Below are 18,939 nucleotides of genomic sequence, written 5' to 3'. Positions count from 1 at the left end.
AACCAAGCAAGTCAAAGACTTGTATGAAAAAAATTTCAAGTCTCTGAAGAAAGAATTAGAAGAAGATATCAGAAGATAAGAAGATCTCCCATGCTCATGGCTTCCCAGGATTAATATAGTAAAAATGGCCATCTTACCAAAAGCAATCTACAGATTCAGTGCAATTCCTATCAAATTACCAACACAATTCTTTACAGACCTGGAAAGAAAAATTCTCAACTTCATATGGAATAACAAGAAACCTAGAATTGCTAAAACAGTCGTCTACAATAAAAGATCTTCTGGAGGTATCTCCATCCCTGATCTTAAGCTGTATTATAGAGCAACAGTTATAAAAACTGCATGGTACTGGCATAGAAACAAAATGGTGGATCAATGAAACCGAACAGAAGACCGAGAAATAAACCCACACACCTATGGACACCTGATCTTTGACAAAATCATACAATGGAGAAAAGATAGCATCTTCAACAAATGGTGCTGATCTAACTGGATGTCTACATGCAGAAAAATGCAAATAGATCCATACTCATCGCCCTGCACAAAACTAAAGTCCAAAGGATCAAAGACCTCAACATAAAACCAGACACATTAAATCGGTTAGAAGAAAAAGTGGGGAAAACTTAGAACTCATTGGCACAGGAGAGAACTTCCTGAACAGAACACCAACAACACAGGCTTTAAGAGCAACAATCAGTAAATGGGACCTCCTGAAACTGAAAAGCTCCTGTTATGCAGAAATTTAGTTTTAATTGCATGTTATGTGTGTATACTTGTGTAGGTGTTTGTGCACGTGGATACAGTTGGTCACAGAGGCCAGAAGATGGTGTCAGAGCCTGAGTTATTGGTGGTGTGAGCTACTGGTAGAAACGGAACCAACATTTTTTGCAAGAACAGTGTGTTTTCTTACCCTCTAAAACATCACTCAAGCCTCCAGAAATGACTGTCCCAAACTGATAAAAGGTATGCATGTACTCTAGGAAGTGTACAGAAGGAGCTGTGGTCCACGTTTGGAATGCACAGCAGACCTCTGTTGGTTACCTGGGTGATGGCAAACAGGTAACATCATTGCCCTGAAGCTTAATTTTCTTCTCTGTAAATGAGATCTTTATAAAGGAGACATAACACCACCTTCATGTGTCTGTTAGGAAGATTAAGTGAGCTCAGTGTAGGGGATATGATGGTCAATAAAGGACAAAGTTGCCTGTAATAATGTGCCTTTGAATGCCTTAAAGGGAACATTTCTTAGCAACAATATCCAACCCTGAATGCTTTAAATAAATCAAATCTTGAAATTTCAGACTAACACTTCTTCCCCAAGTAGCATATTAAATGTTTGGATGTCATTGTCAGAATACATAAAGGCCTGTATGCACCATGATTTATATTCAAGACTATCCGTAGGAGATGGTGAGAGAAAAAATAAATAAATCTTTGTACATACTGAATGTGGAACTTTCAAAAGAATATTAGCATCTTTTTTTGAGGCAATGCTGGGTAGAGCCTCTCAGAGGACAGTTCTACCAGGATCCTTCAAGCTTAGCAGAGTATTGGTCATAGTGTCAGGAGTTGGCAGTCTCTGATAGGGTGGGTCTTTGGTTGGGCCAGGGATTGGTTGGGAATTCCCTCAATCTCTACTCTATGTGCTCTGTTTTTATCCCTGAACATCTTGAAGGTAGAATAAATTTTGGATCAAAGTTTTTGTGGGTGGGTTGGTGTCCCCCTCCCTCTTCTAGGAGACTAGTGTAGTTAGTGGGTGTCCTCTTCAGTCTCTGTGGTGTCTGCTACTAGCAGTCTCTGCTTGAGTACCCCTCATATTTTCCCAGGAGCCTACCCTGACTTAGTTCTCAGCTTCCTGCAGAGGTACTCCCACCCTCCATTTCTCTTTTCTCTACAGGCCTCTGTCCTCTTGCCCTTGCTTTCTCCGGGTCTGATATCCAGCCTCTTAACTCTCTGTGCCCCATCACCTATCTTGTTTCCTCTCTTCTGGTGCTACTTCTGTCTATTCTATCCTCCCTTCTGAGTGAGATTTATGCATCCTCCTTTGGATGGCCCTTGTTACCTCCCTTCTTTGGGTCTGTGTTTCCTAGTATGCTTGTAAGCAGTTAAAATGTTCTTATAAGTGAGTACATATTCTGTGTGTTTTTCTGGGTCTGGGATACCTCACTCAGGATAATCTTTTCTAGTTCCATTCACTTACCTGCAAATTTCATGATTTCCTTGTTTTTAATAGCTGAGGAGTGTTCCATTGTGTAAACATGACACAGATTCTTTATCCATTCTTCACTTGAGGGTTATCCAGCCAATCACTGGTCAATGATTAGGGAATCTTGTGGAAAATTGGGAGGAAAGAGAAACGGACCTGGAGGTGACAGGTGCTCCACAGGAAGAAAAACAGAGCCAACTAACCAGAGGGGCTTCCTGAGACTGAAGCATCAACCATGGACGGAATATGAACTGGAACTAGGCCTTCTGCAAAGATGTAGCAGATAGTCAGCTTAGGCTTCATGTGGGTCCTCTAGTAAGGGAAGTGGGTACTGTATTAGACATGGACACACTTGTCAGGTTTTTGATCACTTCCACTTGGCAGAAGTGACTGCCATGTCAGGCCACAGGGCGAGAGAACATGCTCAGTCCTGATGCAACTTAATGAGCTGGGGTGGATGGGAAATGGGAGATGGGAGGGAAGAAGGCAAGGAAGAATAGAGGGAGGACTGGTGAGCTGTGATGGAGGAGGGATATCTATCTATCTATCCACACACAACAAAGATATAAAGTGAATAATTTAAAATAAAGGGAAAAAAGAATATTAACAAAAGCTCCTTTATATGATAAAAAATAAAATATTTGTCAATGTTCCAAAATAATGCTCAGAACATTTATGAAGGAACCAGGAAGTATCCAGTCAGGAGGTTGTGGATAGTTCACACACCTGTGTCCTATATATACCTGGACTTAAGACCAACCAAAAATGTCATGAGGATAACCTTGGGTTTTGCTGCAAAATTCCAGCAATTTCCTGAATTTTAGTTTATGTTTCAATAGAAACACTGGCTTGTTTTCTTGTTTCTTTATTCTACTCCTGCCCAAGGGAAGAAAAATAATACAAAGGACCCAAATGTCAAAGAATCTTTTCTGCCCTTTATGTAATAAAATCTATATGTTTTAAAAATGCAGCTCAGATAGTAAATATAATTTATTCAAATATGCACACTCCAATAAAGTAATCCATGTTTAAAATGGACATTTAAAAAGGCAGGATAAGTGGGAATCTATCTTTTTATTGTTCCTTGAAAATAAGTCTCAAAGCAACTCTTTACTAAATAAAATAATAGTTCTGGGACCCTGCAAATAATTGGACTCAGGAGAAATACACGGGGGTAGAATTTTAGATCAAGTTCAGCATTTCTGGCTTTCTAAGCTTGTGGTTAAAATTTAATCACTGTTCTTTCAAACTACAAAATGAGATGGTTATGTAACTAAAGAAGGGAAAATTTTTACTGTGCTGTTCTAGATGTCTCCCAAGCAGTTACTAATTAATCTACATAAAACCCTTTCAACTAACCACCAAGCCTTGCTATAGAAGGGCAAAAGGAGTCTCAGTCATGTCTTTATCCTTCTAGTATCACAAGAGGTTACTTTTCTAACTTTCTAATCAGTCATCTTAGGGTTCTTTGTTTCGTGACAAACTTTCATTCCATTTGTCAAGCTGTACTGTTTATTTTATGAATTGTGAATGGAGAGAAGATGGGTAGAGTCTGCAGGAATGAGTCAGAGATCATTCATCTGGCCAGGTTACTTCTATCTTCCTATCTTTCTCTTTGGACTGTCCTCCTGGGATCATAGAATTTCTTCTTCCATCTTTCTCCGTTGGAGATCCTGATAACAATTTTCTTTTTCAGTTTTGCCCTCCCCCCCCCCGTGAACCTTTATTCCTAAGGAACACCTTTCCTTTTTCATTATCAAGAAGATTTATTTCTCGTACTGTGTTTCCTGCTGAAACTTTTGTTAGCTTGTCTCAGTTGGTGGGTGCAGAAACCATGCATATTTTTAAAATCGACTCATTTGTGAAGTAACTTGAACTAGATTTTCTCTAGCCTCAGCTATCCCCAGAGCAAAGAGTCACAAATAAAGCAAAAGGGAAAAGAAACTCATATTAAACACGATAAGACGTCACCTTTGAGTCTTGTTATTGACAGCTAGGACTAGTTTGGAGGCTCATTATGTCATAGCCTACCGTTCTTGGGTGTGCAGATGATTCTGCAGAGTAATTACTTGAGGATTTTTTTTAAATAATACAAATTCTGGGCTTGGTGCCTAGAAGTTATGATTCAGTGGACTGAGGGGCTCTGTGTTTCTGCATAGCTCCCCAGATGGTTTAATGTGGAGCCAAGTATGATAAGCACTGCCTGAAAACTAATGTTGATTAATTCAACACATACTGTTTTGAGTGTTTGCTGTGGGCTGGGGTCATCAGCTTATGTATGAGGGGGTGAGCAGGCAGTATGTAGAAAGAGCAGACCTTATCTTTGAGAATAATGCTCTTTATTATATATATATATATATATATATATATATATATATATATATTAGGTTGTTTATGATTATTACTATGTACGTGCTTTAGGGTGGGATGGACATACATGTGTGAAAGTGGAGAGAAGACACATTTTTTTATTTGGGTCTCTCCTTCCACCTTTATGTGGATTCCAAGGAATGGACTTAGATAATTTTCATGCTTTCATAGGAAGTACTTTTTAATCTGCTGAACTTTCTTGCTGGGCCCAGAAAGCTTAATAGGTCACGTGTTGGTGTTTCACTATTTTTCCTTTGAGAAATGTTCATACAGAAGCTTCAAATTCCAGGACTGTAGGAAAGACCTTGTCTAGCAGCTGGTTTTCTTAAACTAACCCTTTTGTTATAAAGAATTAAACAGTTTCCAGTTTAGAGAAAAACATGTGGCAAGTTAAGGATGGTCCAAAACCATCTTTTCTTTTTTTTTTTTTTTTATTTTTATTTTTTAAACAGATAGGCAGTCTGGCAGCCCCTGTGGTCCCTGTCTGGCCCTCACCACCAGCTTAGAGAATGATGCCTGCCTAGTTCTTTAGGCTTATCTTCTAGGATATTGGGAAAATTGGATCATGTATTTGTGATCCATGCATTTGTTTTTTGTTTTTTGTTTTTTGTTTTTTTTTTTTTTTTTTTGTATTGTGAAATGTGAGGAAGGCACATCGAAAGGAGCTTGTTCTTTTCCTTCAAATTAAGATATGAGTTTGGGTGGGGATGTGTAAAGAGTGGTGTGGTGTAGCAGAGTCTGGAGAAGCAGGAAGAGCTGATGACCCTTGCTCAGAACAAATGGAAATTCACCAAGCTCATTCCCAGAAAGAAAGTTGCCATAGATATCTGTCTAGGAGAATTCTGGAAGTGAAAGGGCAGCGTGGTATTCAGAGCCTTTTATTTACATGCTGCTGCTGCTGCGTAGGCCTTCTTTATAAACTCAACTCTACCCTATATTCAGTTTTAGGGCTTGTGGCAATGAGCCAACATAATTGGTACATGAAGGAAGTATGTAGACTTGTATTTCATACTTGAGGTTTCTGTAAGATCCTCCAATGTTCCCTGCCAATATTTAAAAGATCTCCAGAGTGTTTTGCTTGCAAGGTAATTTCTTTGGTAAGATTTAATCATAAGAAGTGTCGCCTTGTGATCTGAGGCTGTCTACTAGGATAGGGCTGAGAATGTCGCTAAGAGTGGAACAGCCTCTGGTCCCCTCTGGTCTTTTGTTATGGTTTGCTTTCTTACATGTCACTATTGTGAGAATTAGAATGGTTTCCTTGGGTAAAACATGAGTGCATTTTATTGCATTGAGCCTAACAGACATTTTGTCGTTTGTAAAGTGGAGAAAGTTTATTCCCTGCTCACTGCCCCACTTCTCTCAAAAGACATTTTAAGAAATATTGCATTGTTACGGTGCAGTGTTCCATTTTTATTTTTCTCCAGCAGCAATGGTGGTCACTTATAGTTCTTACCATCTTCTATGAAAATTTCATTGTGGCTGGAGGTTTCAAGATGGCCTTCCTATAAGTAATAGATATGCTTTGGTTGACAGAAATTTTTAGGTCCAGGTTTAAAATAGTTACTCACTAGATGTTAAAAACTAATAACTCTCATAGAATACGCATGCAGGGTCTTCTAAATGGACCAGACAGCCCAGCAGACCAGAGCTTGTGTGTGTGTGTGTGTGTGTGTGTGTGTGTGTGTGTGTGTGTGTGTATGCACAGGCAATCTTCCGATTACATGCTCATTCTGGCTTGGTGTGCTCAGCTGAATAATTTATTTCTGTGAAGGCAGGTGGAGTCTGAGGCTCTGCTCCTCTCTCCCTTCTACTGGAATTGGGGCTGTGGGTATCAATGCAAGCTGAGATCACAGTTTGCCCCAATTTAGATTTACACTTCTATGTTGATAGAGTGAATGTTTTACACACCTAGATCCAGCCTCTAATAGGTGTGAATTCTAAGCAGATAACTATTCATAGTCATGATTAGCATTTCCAAAAGGTGTCAAAATCACTCCATTCACTGTGATAAAGCAACTTGAAACAAAACAGCTAAGCTGCACAAGTACAAGTGTTGTTTTTTTTCCCCCTCCTATCTCCTTTTTATGATGCTAGCAGCAGTTCAGAGCCGTGAGTTATTCTCTTTAAAGTGAGTTTAGAGATCCATGCTTGAGTACATTCATTATTTAGGCCTTTATCTCAAGCCAAGGTATACCAATTACATTGATTTTTTTTTTTTTAAATCGGAACAGTTAAGAATCATAATTGAATACCAGGGAGGTAGCGTCACATATAATCACAATCTTAATTCTTTACAATAAACTAGTTCCATAATAGTTAATATTAATATTTTATAGGTGCAATATTTGAGGAAATGGGCATTAAATCTTTGTAAACTTTGTATATACATATATAATGGTATATGTGTATGTATATTTATGCATCTGTATAATGACAACACGTTTAACTATATACCATTTTGTCTCTTAGATATTTTGAAAATTACTTGTGATGAATACTTACAGAAATTAATGCTAAATATTTTAGGATGCCCAAATTCCTATATTTATTTTTTGTCCAAAAATTAATCTAAAAAAAAAAGCTACCAAAAGTTGAAGTTTAAAGAACACTGACTTGGAAGCTCCTTGTCTGAGAAGCCATTCTCTGCAGGGAATGTGAGATCAGAGCACAGCGATCCCTGTCAAAATGAGACCCTGAGAGAAGGGATTTGCCTCAGAATAATTCATCAAGCCATACATTTGTTTATATTCTCATTTTATTTTACCAAAAATAAAAAAGATAAAGAACTTTACTCTTTAAAAGCAATTGCACAATATTTTAGACCATTTTGTTATAAAATTACTTAAATACTAACCAATGAACAGCAAAGGTTTTTCCATATTCATGGATATAAATTAATGGCTAAAACTAGAACATGTAACATAGAGGCTGACTCTACACTGTTTGGAGTTTGCTGTGTGAATGTCTACAAAGCACTCAGAGTCCTGCCCTGAACTCCATTAATTCCTGCCCTCACTAATGTCATCTGTTCTGAACCCACTGTCCTTGCTCTGTGCTTTGGATGTCTGGGGGCTGAGAGACCCTTTTGAGTGCTGTATCGGGTCCATATTCAGTTACTAGTATTGCTAAATGCGTGTGAGTGCTTGCAGAGCATTTAGTCTGAGCTTTCCACCTGATCAGTACAGACTGTAGAGGGAGATAAGTGAAGGAGAAGCCACTGGTGTTTAGGACTCTTCCAGTGACTCCATAAAATCACACTACAACTTCTAAATTTAACCATGAACATAAAATCCAGCCCCAGGATATAGTGTGTGCTGAATGCCTGGCCTGGCCAGATATCTACATTTCCATGACAGCCCCAGCCCCTTGGAGATACATAAGGATCCAGACACTAGCCTGGCAGTCCTCTGGAGAGATGCTAACCAGGACAGCTAAATATGTCTCCATCCCCATAGTCTATTTCATCTCTTGAGCAACAGCACAGCATTTCTCGTTACATTTTAGCATCTGTGTGTGTGTGTTGCTAAGTCTGAATACATGGCATTCTTCAAACTAGGTAAGTCATCTTCCCCTGAGTATACTCCCTGCTTATTCATCATCTCTTCTCCATTCCAGCTTGAGCCCCGTGATTCTAATTCTTTGGATGGTTTTCATCACATCTTTACAGAATAGGACACTCCACCACCTTTTCTCCTGTGACATAATTTACAAGTGGCAAGTACTTTACCACTCACAGTGTTCCTTATATGTCCTATTCATTTGCCCACAACTTATACTGTGGATTTCGCCAGGCTTCCTAGAGATCCTCTGTGTCTGGTCCTTCTGTCAGCTGTTCCTTTCAACATTAGGAATCACTTTCTGTATCAGTTTTTGCCTCCATCGTAAGTCTATGTCCTTATTTTCTTTCTTGTTTATTCAGGCAGCTCTTCTTTGGGAATTTTCTCAGAAGCCACCAATCCCAGTACAGCTCTCTGCTGTCCTTCTATTCCATAAACATTTCCTCTCTGTAACTGTACACTAGAGAAGTACAATCCATGGAGTATAAACTAAGACAACCCTGGTCTGCTTAGTTCTTTCTGTGACATCCCTCATCTTGTCTCTCTTTTGTTCCCAGATCAAACAATTGTAGCCTCAACCAACAAACTTCTGATAACTTTTAATTCTTAGGCATAGTTTTAATTAAAACACCAAAATGGTCATTTTTCCTAAGCTCACTGTTTTCCCCAGGGAGAATTCCCTTCAGTAATTTCTTTATATCCTTCCAGGAATATCTTGTGCATATTGAAACGTATATATACCTTTTATTCCCGTACATAATAATATACTTTACATGCACTGTTGCCACTTATGCTTGTGACTCGGTAGGTCATTAAGAAGCTTTGATTGAATCTAAACTATGATTGCTGCGTGGTTAAATTCATGTCTAGCATAAAGATGATAGGCTGCCCTTTAAATGCTTGAAATTAAGTTGCCAAGTCATTTACATGCAGAATCTAACTTCTGGAACAGAAGAACTAAAAACCAATGAAACAATACTAGTAAGTCTAGTTCCAATGGCCAGTTGTATCAACTCACATACTAAACAAGCATATAAAAAATCAGTTTATACTCCAGTATTGTCTAATGATCTTGTTGTTTGAGTTCTCCATTTGACATCTATTATACAACAACAATTGTTATAGTTCCAGACCTTCGTTAATCTTTGTATCCCATGGACAAGTTTACTAACCCAACTGGTTCCTTGTTTCCTTTTCTGAAAAATGAAGATGACAGGTAAATAAGCACAACAGGTTGTCATGAGGATGCAGAGAAAATGAAAGCAATTAGAACCATGACTTTCAACAAGCGCTCAGGAGCTAATGGTTATTACATTAATTCTCAAGTCCTTCCTGCTACCATGAACACTGCCTGTGTAGAAAACCATTTTGATCATATTACCTTATCAAGACGTATTTTTTTTACATTCTAAGTAAGCACAAGACATCAGAAAATATTGTTTAGATGTAGGAAAGGTACAGTATTCCTCATCACTATGGGATGAGTTCTGGAGTACTTCCTCATTGAATAGGGAGAAAGAAGGAAAAAAAAAAAAAAAAAACAACTGTAACCTGCATGTCTTTGAGATTAACCTGATTTGGGCAACTGGGTATAAATGTCAGATACAAGTACAGAATAACTGGGATTGGGTGAGCTATGCAATTTAATGGAGATGTTCCAGCTGGAGGAGGAGGCTAATCCGGATAGAGGGTCTCTGTAGGAGAGCAGTCTCGGGTGATAGTTATCTGGGAGAAGAAAGCTGTAGCTTGTACTTTCTGCACACTGTCAACATCTGTACTTGACCGGGAGAGAGCCTTGCCATTCCAATGGGTCTGAAGCTTTGGGATTCTTTATATGGCCGTGTTCACACCAGCAAAGTTCACTCAGAACATCATCAAGCCTCCACAGGCAACATTTATAACTATGGAAATTGGTAGGTACATTGCACTATTGTTTGATTTTGAAAATTAATATAAAATATAGTATGAAATGTGTCATTTCATCTTCCTATCATCATTAATTTTAGTAGTTAGTCCTCAGAAATCTATTTGTGCCGGGATTCTTTTCAAGAAAAATGCGTTCTTTTTAAAATTCCCTAAGTCCCTTAAGTTTGGCTACCTTGGAGACACATTGATGTTGTTGTTTGGGGAGTTTAAAGATTTACTTTGAATCTTTTGAAACTTATGTCTGCTGAAAAACAAAATCCCTTTTCTTAAACGTGTAGTTAGGGTCACAGTCACATGTCAAATATAAGGTGTCCCTGTGGTCCGGGCAGCATGCCCTAGAAATGGCCAAGTGATTTGAAACAAAGCAAGAAAACTGAATTAAAACTGTCAAGTGGACACAGGAGGCATGGTCATTCTAACTCATATTTTGAAACAGGTCATGGATTGGCATGATTTGATAGTTCTGTCTTTTCTTTCAACATGTACTTGAATGAAGCAGTGGAACCCATTGATAAAATAGTCTGTAATTTTCCAAATGGCATGGTGTCATTGACATTGATTTTGCCAGGGCGGAGTATGCTAAATCGAGGACAAAGTGAAAAAGGGCTCTGAAATAATGCAAGACCACCAAAAGTATCCAAAGGCTCTAAAATAAATGAAAGAGGATCCAGGCAATATATTTTATAATTTACAGAGTAACCAGTGTGTACAGGGTGACATGTGGTGTCTTTTGCTAGTGTATATGTATTAGATATTGCTAGAAGGCCAAAGGTAAAAAGTAACAGCATGACAGCAATGACATGCCTCAATAGATATTAAGCCAATTAATAACTTCATTATAAAAGCCCTTGTTACTAGACTTCTCAGGAATGTTTTTTCTTTCTTTCTTTTTTTAATAAAATTTGCTTTGAATAACTGGTGTAATTCAGATTTACTACAATTTTATAAAATTTATGTTAATGTCTATTTTCTTTTTCTTTTATATTAATTTTTGTATAAAAAAGGAAATATGCAGAGATGTACCATGACTACATGGATACATGCATATTATGTCTATGTAAAATGTTATGGTCAGTTTAAAGAATTCTGGAAACAAAGTTAGGTGAGGTTTGTTTTGGCTAGTGCAGTGGTTCTCAGCCTATGTACCACAACCCCTTTGGGAGTCTAATGACCCTTCATAGACCACATATCAGATGTCACATCAAAATGGCCACATTCTGATTTCTAAACTGTGACATCATCAGGGCAGTTGTGAGGGACCTTGGCCTTGTAGCCCAGAGCTTTTGTACATGTCATCTTACCAGCCAACATGATTCCAGCAGGAAGGAGTTAGAGTTAGTTTGCAGAGAAGTCAAACTATATTTCTGGAAGATGTACATAATGTAAATGAATAAATAAAAGAGCGATGATGAATGAGTGGAAGCATTGTGCATATAGGATATTTGATTTCTAATCTGGCAGGACTTTTATTGTGGTTGTTATTATTATTGATTTTCTCATTAAAAAAATGTGAAGCCATTCGTAGTCGACCACCTGATTCTATTGTTAAAGTCTAGGAGATGGAACTGATGTGCATCTTAAACATTCACAGTATGACTGATTATGATGGGAATGGGTCTTTTTAAATATTTTACTGTAACAAATGTCTCCAGCTTTCTCAAAGGTTTGTGTGTGTGTGTTGATGTGTGTGTGTGTGTGAGAGAGAGAGAGAGGAGAGAGAGAGAAAGAGAGAGAAGTGAGAAGGGAGCAAAGGGAGGGAGGGAGGGAGAGAAGTTTGGAGTGACATATTGATGAATTTTTTAGTCCATAAAGTTGATGGTGACTTTGAGTGTGAGGCAGTGTGAAGGCGACATTTGTTGGTGATGTTACATGATATCTTAACACAGAATTGCTGTTGGTTGTTTTATATTTCCACTTAGAGATGTGAAATTTCCTGCTGTAGTAGAAAAGAAGTCTGACTGTTGTCTTCCCCAAAGAGGCTGAACTCTGAGCATTTTTCTAAGACCACATTCAAAAGTGTCTGTATGCATTTGAAATAATATGTATTTTTTATTTTTAATAACAAATATTAATATTTCACGATTCACAGTCTTAGTAGCAATTTTATAAAGTGGATAACAAAAACCACAAACGTCTCTTTCTCCTTTTAGCTCAACAAGGAACAACTATTTAGAGCATTTTTTTTGAGTCCAAGGTCCAGCATTTTTTAGTTCAACTGACATTAACAATTACATTTGTCAATATGTATTAAATCTGGGGGCTACATAAAGACTGCCGTGGGGCACATGTGAATATATTAATCTTATCCCCCAAATGCAAACTTTTGTTTGCATGGAAATTTCTGAAGGGTATCTGGTTTTGTTTTATTTAGTTTCTTTGTTTTCAAAGATTCCTGTGCAGAGTAGACTGTTCTTATTGTGACAGACTTTTTTTTTTTTTATTTGTACTTGTCTTGCCTGAATAACTTCTTTTGTATTTATTTTAGTTTTGTGATTTCAAAGCTGGGATGAGCTATAATGTGTCTATTTTCTCCATGACAATACTTGCAATTTTCAAAGTTAAGTCATGATTATTATTAATTGCCTTCCTTATTTATAAAGTCAGTGGCCAACTTTAATAATGATGAGTAGAGATAAGCAACTTAATTTAAAAAGTCTTTCAGAGTGAAATGAAAAAAGTCTTCAAACTTCATATATATATATATACACATATATATGTATAAATACCTATGTATATATTTTAGAAAATATGTATTAACCCATCTTTTAAGTCTTATAGTTTACATAAACTATAGTTCTAATTTCTATGAATTTGCGGGCAAGCCTGAAATAACATATTGAAAACTGTGTTTTAACCTTCAAAGATAAATACAACTCATAATATTTTTGGTTTGAGTGTTTGTTGAAATTTTAATTAAAGCACTCCCTGTAATAATTTCATTGATTTATTCAAAGGACTTTATTCATTTATTAATCATTGTTTTGAGAACCTCATATAAGAGCTCTGCATCTGAATCATTGCCTTTCTCTCTCTCCATTCCAACTCCTCCTGTTCATGATCCCAAACTGATGATCTCTTCTCCCATCATCCTTGCTGCATGTGTATACATATATGTACTTATAAACCACACATGCATGCATGAACTACTAAAGCTATTCACTTTGTTCACATATATCCATATTTGGGGCTAAATCTTGGGATTGAACCACCTATGTGTGATTTTTGTCCTCAGAGGAGACCAATTATCTCTTTCTCAGTAGCCACTGACCATCTGTAGTTTTCATCTTAGGGATGTTACCATGTGGATCACCAACTGTCTGTCTACGGGTGATGTCATCATTCTGATCGTATTTAGACAATTGTATTTTAGAGACTTCATGAGTGCAGCTTCTTTGTCATATGTAGAAAATGCTTATCTAGGAGCATGTGTCTTGATTTTTTGATTCTTACAATCATTTTGAGTCCTCCTTCTGTGATTTTTTTTTCCCCTGAGCCTTGGGTATAGGAGTTGCACTGGAGCCATATTAGTTGGGGTTGGGTAACCCAAAGTAACTTATTTTCTGCATTCTTAACAGTTTGGATCTTTATAATAGTCTTCATCTTTTGCCAGAAAAGAAGAAACATTTTTGATGAGGGACAAGAGCTACACTTACCTGTGGGCATAAAGATATGTTAGAAATTTTACTGGTTTAAGAAAAGGGCATTGGAAAGTTCTCTTTTTTAGGTGTATGACCTCTCTGACCATGTGGTTGACTATATTTGCAACATCAGGAGTGAATTCTCTCCTATTGAGTGGAATCTAAAGCCCAAACAGACAGTGGTCGATTATATCCAGGATATAAGTGTTACTGTTACCACTGTGGATATCTTTCCAGGACAATCATGGTTGTGGTTCACAGGCATTTCATCTGGTAATCGTATTAGTTATTTCACTATTGGTGTGATCAAACACCAGGATCAAAGCAACTTATGAAAGAAAACATTTAATTTGGCTTTTGGTTCCAGAAGATTCCAGAGTCTGTGACGGCCAACATCTGGCAAGGAGATGAGGCAGCTGCTGAGAGCTCATGTCTAACATTATGAGGCATAAAGAGCACAAAGGCTGGCCCATGTTTCATGCTTCTTAAAAGGTTAAAACTCCTAATTCTTCCCAAATTGGACCACCAACTGAGGACAAAGTAGTCAAATATATAAGCCTATGGGGTACATTCTTATACAAATCAATACAGTAGGACTACTGCTGTGACAAGTTGGCTTGTCACCCTTGGCAAATTGCATAGATATTTTCTGTATAAGAGAGAGAGAGAGAGAGAGAGAGAGAGAGAGAGAGAGAGAGAGAGAGAGAGAGACCATGAAGAGGAAGTACTGTAGCAATAGGGTCTTATCTTCAAGTTCTGGATGGCAACCATGGAAAAAGGCAATAGCCAATACTGTTTTGGAAGCCTCTTAGAATCCATGAGCAGTGAATCCAAGGGAGGTTTTCCATACTTTGTGGGGAGTATTATCACCCCAAATTGCAAAACTTCGTTCCAACAATGCATGTATATATGCATTTACATATTTTATACATGTTTTTAAATAAACAAAAAAATAAACGATTCCCTATAGCTATTTTAATATTCCTTGTCATTCTTTATCCCTATTCCCTCTTTCTTCTTTAATTTTTTTTCTCTCTCTCCTTGGAAGACAAAGCCACCCACTCCTAGTTTTTCCCATTTCTCACATAGCAGCACTTATGCCCTGCTCTTTCTTTTTCTACAACTCCACCCTGCACCACCGTCCCCATTGACTTCCCTGCTTTCTACGGTTACATACTTAACACCTGTATGTATATATAAGGTTATGTACTTACACCTAAAGACTTGGAGCTAAGATCCACAAATAGGAGTGAACATGCAGTGATTGTCTTTCTTGGTCTGGGTTACCGCACTCAGTATGGTATGTTCTAGTTCCATCCTTTTACCCGCACATTTCTCAATTTCATTATTCTTTACAGTTGAATAGAATTCCATTGTATATGTCTATCATATTTTCATTATCCATTGGTTGTGGGATATTTAGGTTGTTTCCACATCCTGGTAGTGTGAATAGAGAGGCAATGAACATGACTGAGCAAGTATCAGTGGAGTGGGATGTTATATCCTTACGGTTTATGCCAAGGAGTGGGTATAGCTGTGTCATAATGGGAGATTTAGATTTTGTCTTTGGAGAGTTCTCCACAATGATATGGAGTGACTGCAGCTGTAAGAGGTCAAAGTAACTCATAGTCACAGGAGCAGTTCTCATGTGACCTCAGTGAGAGTACATATACAAGAACCTTAGCTCCTTTGTTCTTTAGCGGGTGAAAAATTTCAGATGTCTGTCGGGCATGTGTTCATCCATCCCAGGCTGAACGTCATGGTTTCCCCAGTGGCATAAACTGCAGTTGTTCAGTTAAAGTGGAGTAGGAGACTTCCAATTATGGCCATTATTAGATGCACATATATTAGCATTTCCATATATTTCATCTACACATATGAACAATCTGCTCATATATATGAAATATATATGTGAAATATATGGAAAATGCTAAGTGAGCAGATTGTTCAGTTTCAGAATTATATATATATGTGTGTGTGTGTGTGTGTGTGTGTGTACAATGAGGTCCTTTCTTAATTGTCTCTGAACAAAACTATACTTAAAAAGCGGACACTGACAATTCTTTGTGTTTATTTGTATTCCTGGTTATAGATTCAGAAATTGGAACTGTCCTTGCTTCAAGATATGTGCTTCTTTAACTCCTTAAGTTTTACTAGAGTGTTACCACTTGATAAAGTGAAAGAAATCTTAATTCATGTTAAAATTTTATGTGTTGCAATTATCTAGCAAAAGTCTTAAATTTTAATGTGTTAATAGTTAATATTTTATCACTGATGATTTTTTAAAATTATATAAGCTGCTTGCATCTTCCCGTCAGTTGCTTACAATGTTTAAGTGTCTGCATTTCAAGTACTGTGTTTTCAGTAACAAAAAAGATTTGTTTTATCTGAGAATGTGAATTTCTGTGAATGATACACAGTTTAAAGGAATAAAATCTCTCTTAAAAAGAAACAGGTTTTTAAATGTCTAATTTATTTTACATATATTTTTCAGATTAAAGGATTTACTCGAAGACAAAGCATTCTGTTCATCAGAGACTAGACAAGAGTTACTCTTGCTTTTGGCAATTAAAGATGATGTTGTCATGGAAACAGCTGATCCTGTTTTCATTCATTGGCTGCCTGGCAGGTAACAATAAGCTATATTTTCTATGAACTATTCTTGAGTCATGTGCTTAAATACTTTGCTTTTGTTTTTGGGACAGGGTTTCATGTTGCCTAGACTGACTACATTCTAAGTATTTTGATCCTGATCATCCTGCCGTCATCTCCCAAGTCCTGGGATTGTAGGCATGATTGTCTATGCCTGATTAATCTCAAATCCTTTTTAAATGTTGAGGTAAAATTACACTACTGTCAAAGACAAACAGGTCTTTTTTTCTCAGAAAGAAGATTCACATTCTTAATTCTGATAATTGGATTCTCTGGCTCTTCTATCTAATTTTAACAAGTCAATATATTCCCATTGAAACTGTAAGAACACTTGATATTAAAATTATATTACTGATTTAATAAGTGTTTCCAGTATTACACCTTAAATTTGTGACTGTGAATTCATATTTATTTGTGTTTCTGAAGAATCTGAAAATGAGAAACTCTGCTTATAAGAGAAATTCACTTTTAATTTTATTTTATATTTATATAGTTATTACCAATATTTATATGTTTATTAGAACATAAATATTTATATATATGTAAAAACAGTTAAGGAAAAATAGGAGCTGTCAGTGGGTAAGAGAAAGGTTCGAAGGGGGCAAGGAAAAGGGTAGAAATTATAAGATTATATATATCTATTTCAATATATTTTATTTTTATAATTGTATCATCCCTACCCTTCTCGTTCCTTCTTTCAAGCACTTGATGTGACCGACCATATCCCCTCTCAAACTTATAATTCCTTTTGTAAAATATTATAAATATAAATACTAAAATATATATATTCATACATTCATATGTATATAGGTACTTATCCACAAACAGAAATACTACCTTTTCAGGCCATATATATATATATATATATATATATATATGTGTGTGTGTGTGTGTGTGTGTGTGTGTGTGTGTGTGTGTATGTGTATATGAAAAAATATATATATAAGAAAAAATATATTATGTATCAGTTTTGAGGCTGACCACTTAGTATTGGAGGCCTATTAGGGGCTTATTCCTGGGGAGAACTAATTCTCCTGCTCTCAGCATTCCAGGGTTGCCTGTAGTTTGATGCTTAAGGGTTGAGTCATGTGAAAGGCAATATACTTTTTAAAATATGACGGTATTTTCTTTAAATTTTTCTTATAACACATACTTGAGACATTTTGTTACAATTTTCTCATTGTTTCCTCAAAACGTTTGACAAAAGAAAAATGTTTCATATTTATATCCTATGAAAGTATATTTTTAATTCATTTGTTATTCTTCCATTTTGTTAATTTTTGAGGAGTGTGCAAGAAAATAATTTTTAAATGAAGTATAATATATATGATATGACATGTAAAACTACATTTCTGTTTTTGATTCAAAGCATAAGAGACATATTAATATGGTGAATAGGATCATGCCATCCATTTGATTTGACTCTTGTGCCATTTGGCCATTTTTGTTTTGTCTGTTTACATTTGTGTAGGTATTTTTACCCCTTTGTTCATTTACTTTCTTTGACCCATTTGAAAATATATTGTTATAAAAATCATTTCACATCATGAAAACAAATCAGTACTCATATTTTAGGGTCTAGAAACACCTTTTCTCTAGGGAACCAGAGCCTTAACAAAAGTGTAGCATATTTTCTTTTAGAATGAATAAGGCAGATGGGAATGTTCAGTAAATGATTGCCATGCCTCTGTATATTAGAGTACATGTCTTTTGTATCAAAACTCAAATGTTTTTCATATATTTAAATGAAAAGGTGTAAAAATTTACAAGCAATCCTAGATCAGAGCTTTAAACTTTGTAAATAAAGGCTCTCCCCCCCTACACACTTTTTTATAAGTTTTTACTAAGGTACTTAATTCTGTTTCTAGAACAAATTCAAGTACTGAAGGAAAAGGCAGCAAGTATATCCAAATTTCAGATTAAGTAAGTGGGGTCTGGAGAAAGAATGATCAATAGGGACTTACACAGTTATTTTTTTTTTCCTTTTTCTGTCTTTAGTTATTTTACATAGTTTGGATTTATTTTGTTTTATTTTATTTTTTTTGTAAAAAGAACAAAATGACAGCCCATGTCAGTAGTCTTCTTCTACAGGGTGGTAACTTCTGTAAACATTACCTTGAAATCCTGCAATTTGGTTGAAAAAATAATGGCATTCTGAGAAAATGAAAATGCTGCATAGTTAAGAAAAATAGGACTGTTTTTCAAAAGTTTAAAATGCTATTCTATTACACATGAAAATTGCATTGTGTGCATGCCTGCATTTTTGTTTCTGCATGTTTTACACACTTATGACAGTTTTCAGGAAAAAAGCAAGGTATATCATACTAAAATGTGAAAGTACCTATAAGAAAGTTAAATATCACCTTGAATTAGGAATGAAATATTCACAGAAGAACTGAATTAGACTTTGTCTAATATATTCTATGTAATATATTGCTAGAGAAATGGTAATCTTCATAATTACACTACAGAGTATGATTTGGCTGATTTTATGTGCTACAAAAAATATTGAATGTTGGTTATTGCTTATATATTGAATGGCAGTATTCTTTTTGCATTATTAAAATTAGAAGGCTGTTTTCTGAATATG

General features: G+C 36.3%; 1 protein-coding gene across 2 annotated transcripts in view; it reads left to right on the top strand.

Moving 5' to 3' along the window:
- The window catches only part of Cntn3 (contactin 3), a 396,519-nt gene that overhangs the window by 81,449 nt on the left and 296,131 nt on the right, over window positions 1-18,939 (top strand). For both annotated transcript variants that reach the window (XM_060383858.1, XM_060383859.1), the window contains exon 2: window positions 16,192-16,326. In XM_060383858.1, the coding sequence (XP_060239841.1) occupies window positions 16,272-16,326 (55 nt within the window). In that variant the 5' untranslated portion in view covers window positions 16,192-16,271. The remainder of the gene's footprint in view (window positions 1-16,191; window positions 16,327-18,939) is intronic.

This window comes from Meriones unguiculatus, chromosome 5 (assembly GCF_030254825.1).
Source record: "Meriones unguiculatus strain TT.TT164.6M chromosome 5, Bangor_MerUng_6.1, whole genome shotgun sequence".
Taxonomy (NCBI): Eukaryota; Metazoa; Chordata; class Mammalia; order Rodentia; family Muridae; genus Meriones; species Meriones unguiculatus.
This window is presented reverse-complemented; position numbering and strand designations above follow the sequence as displayed.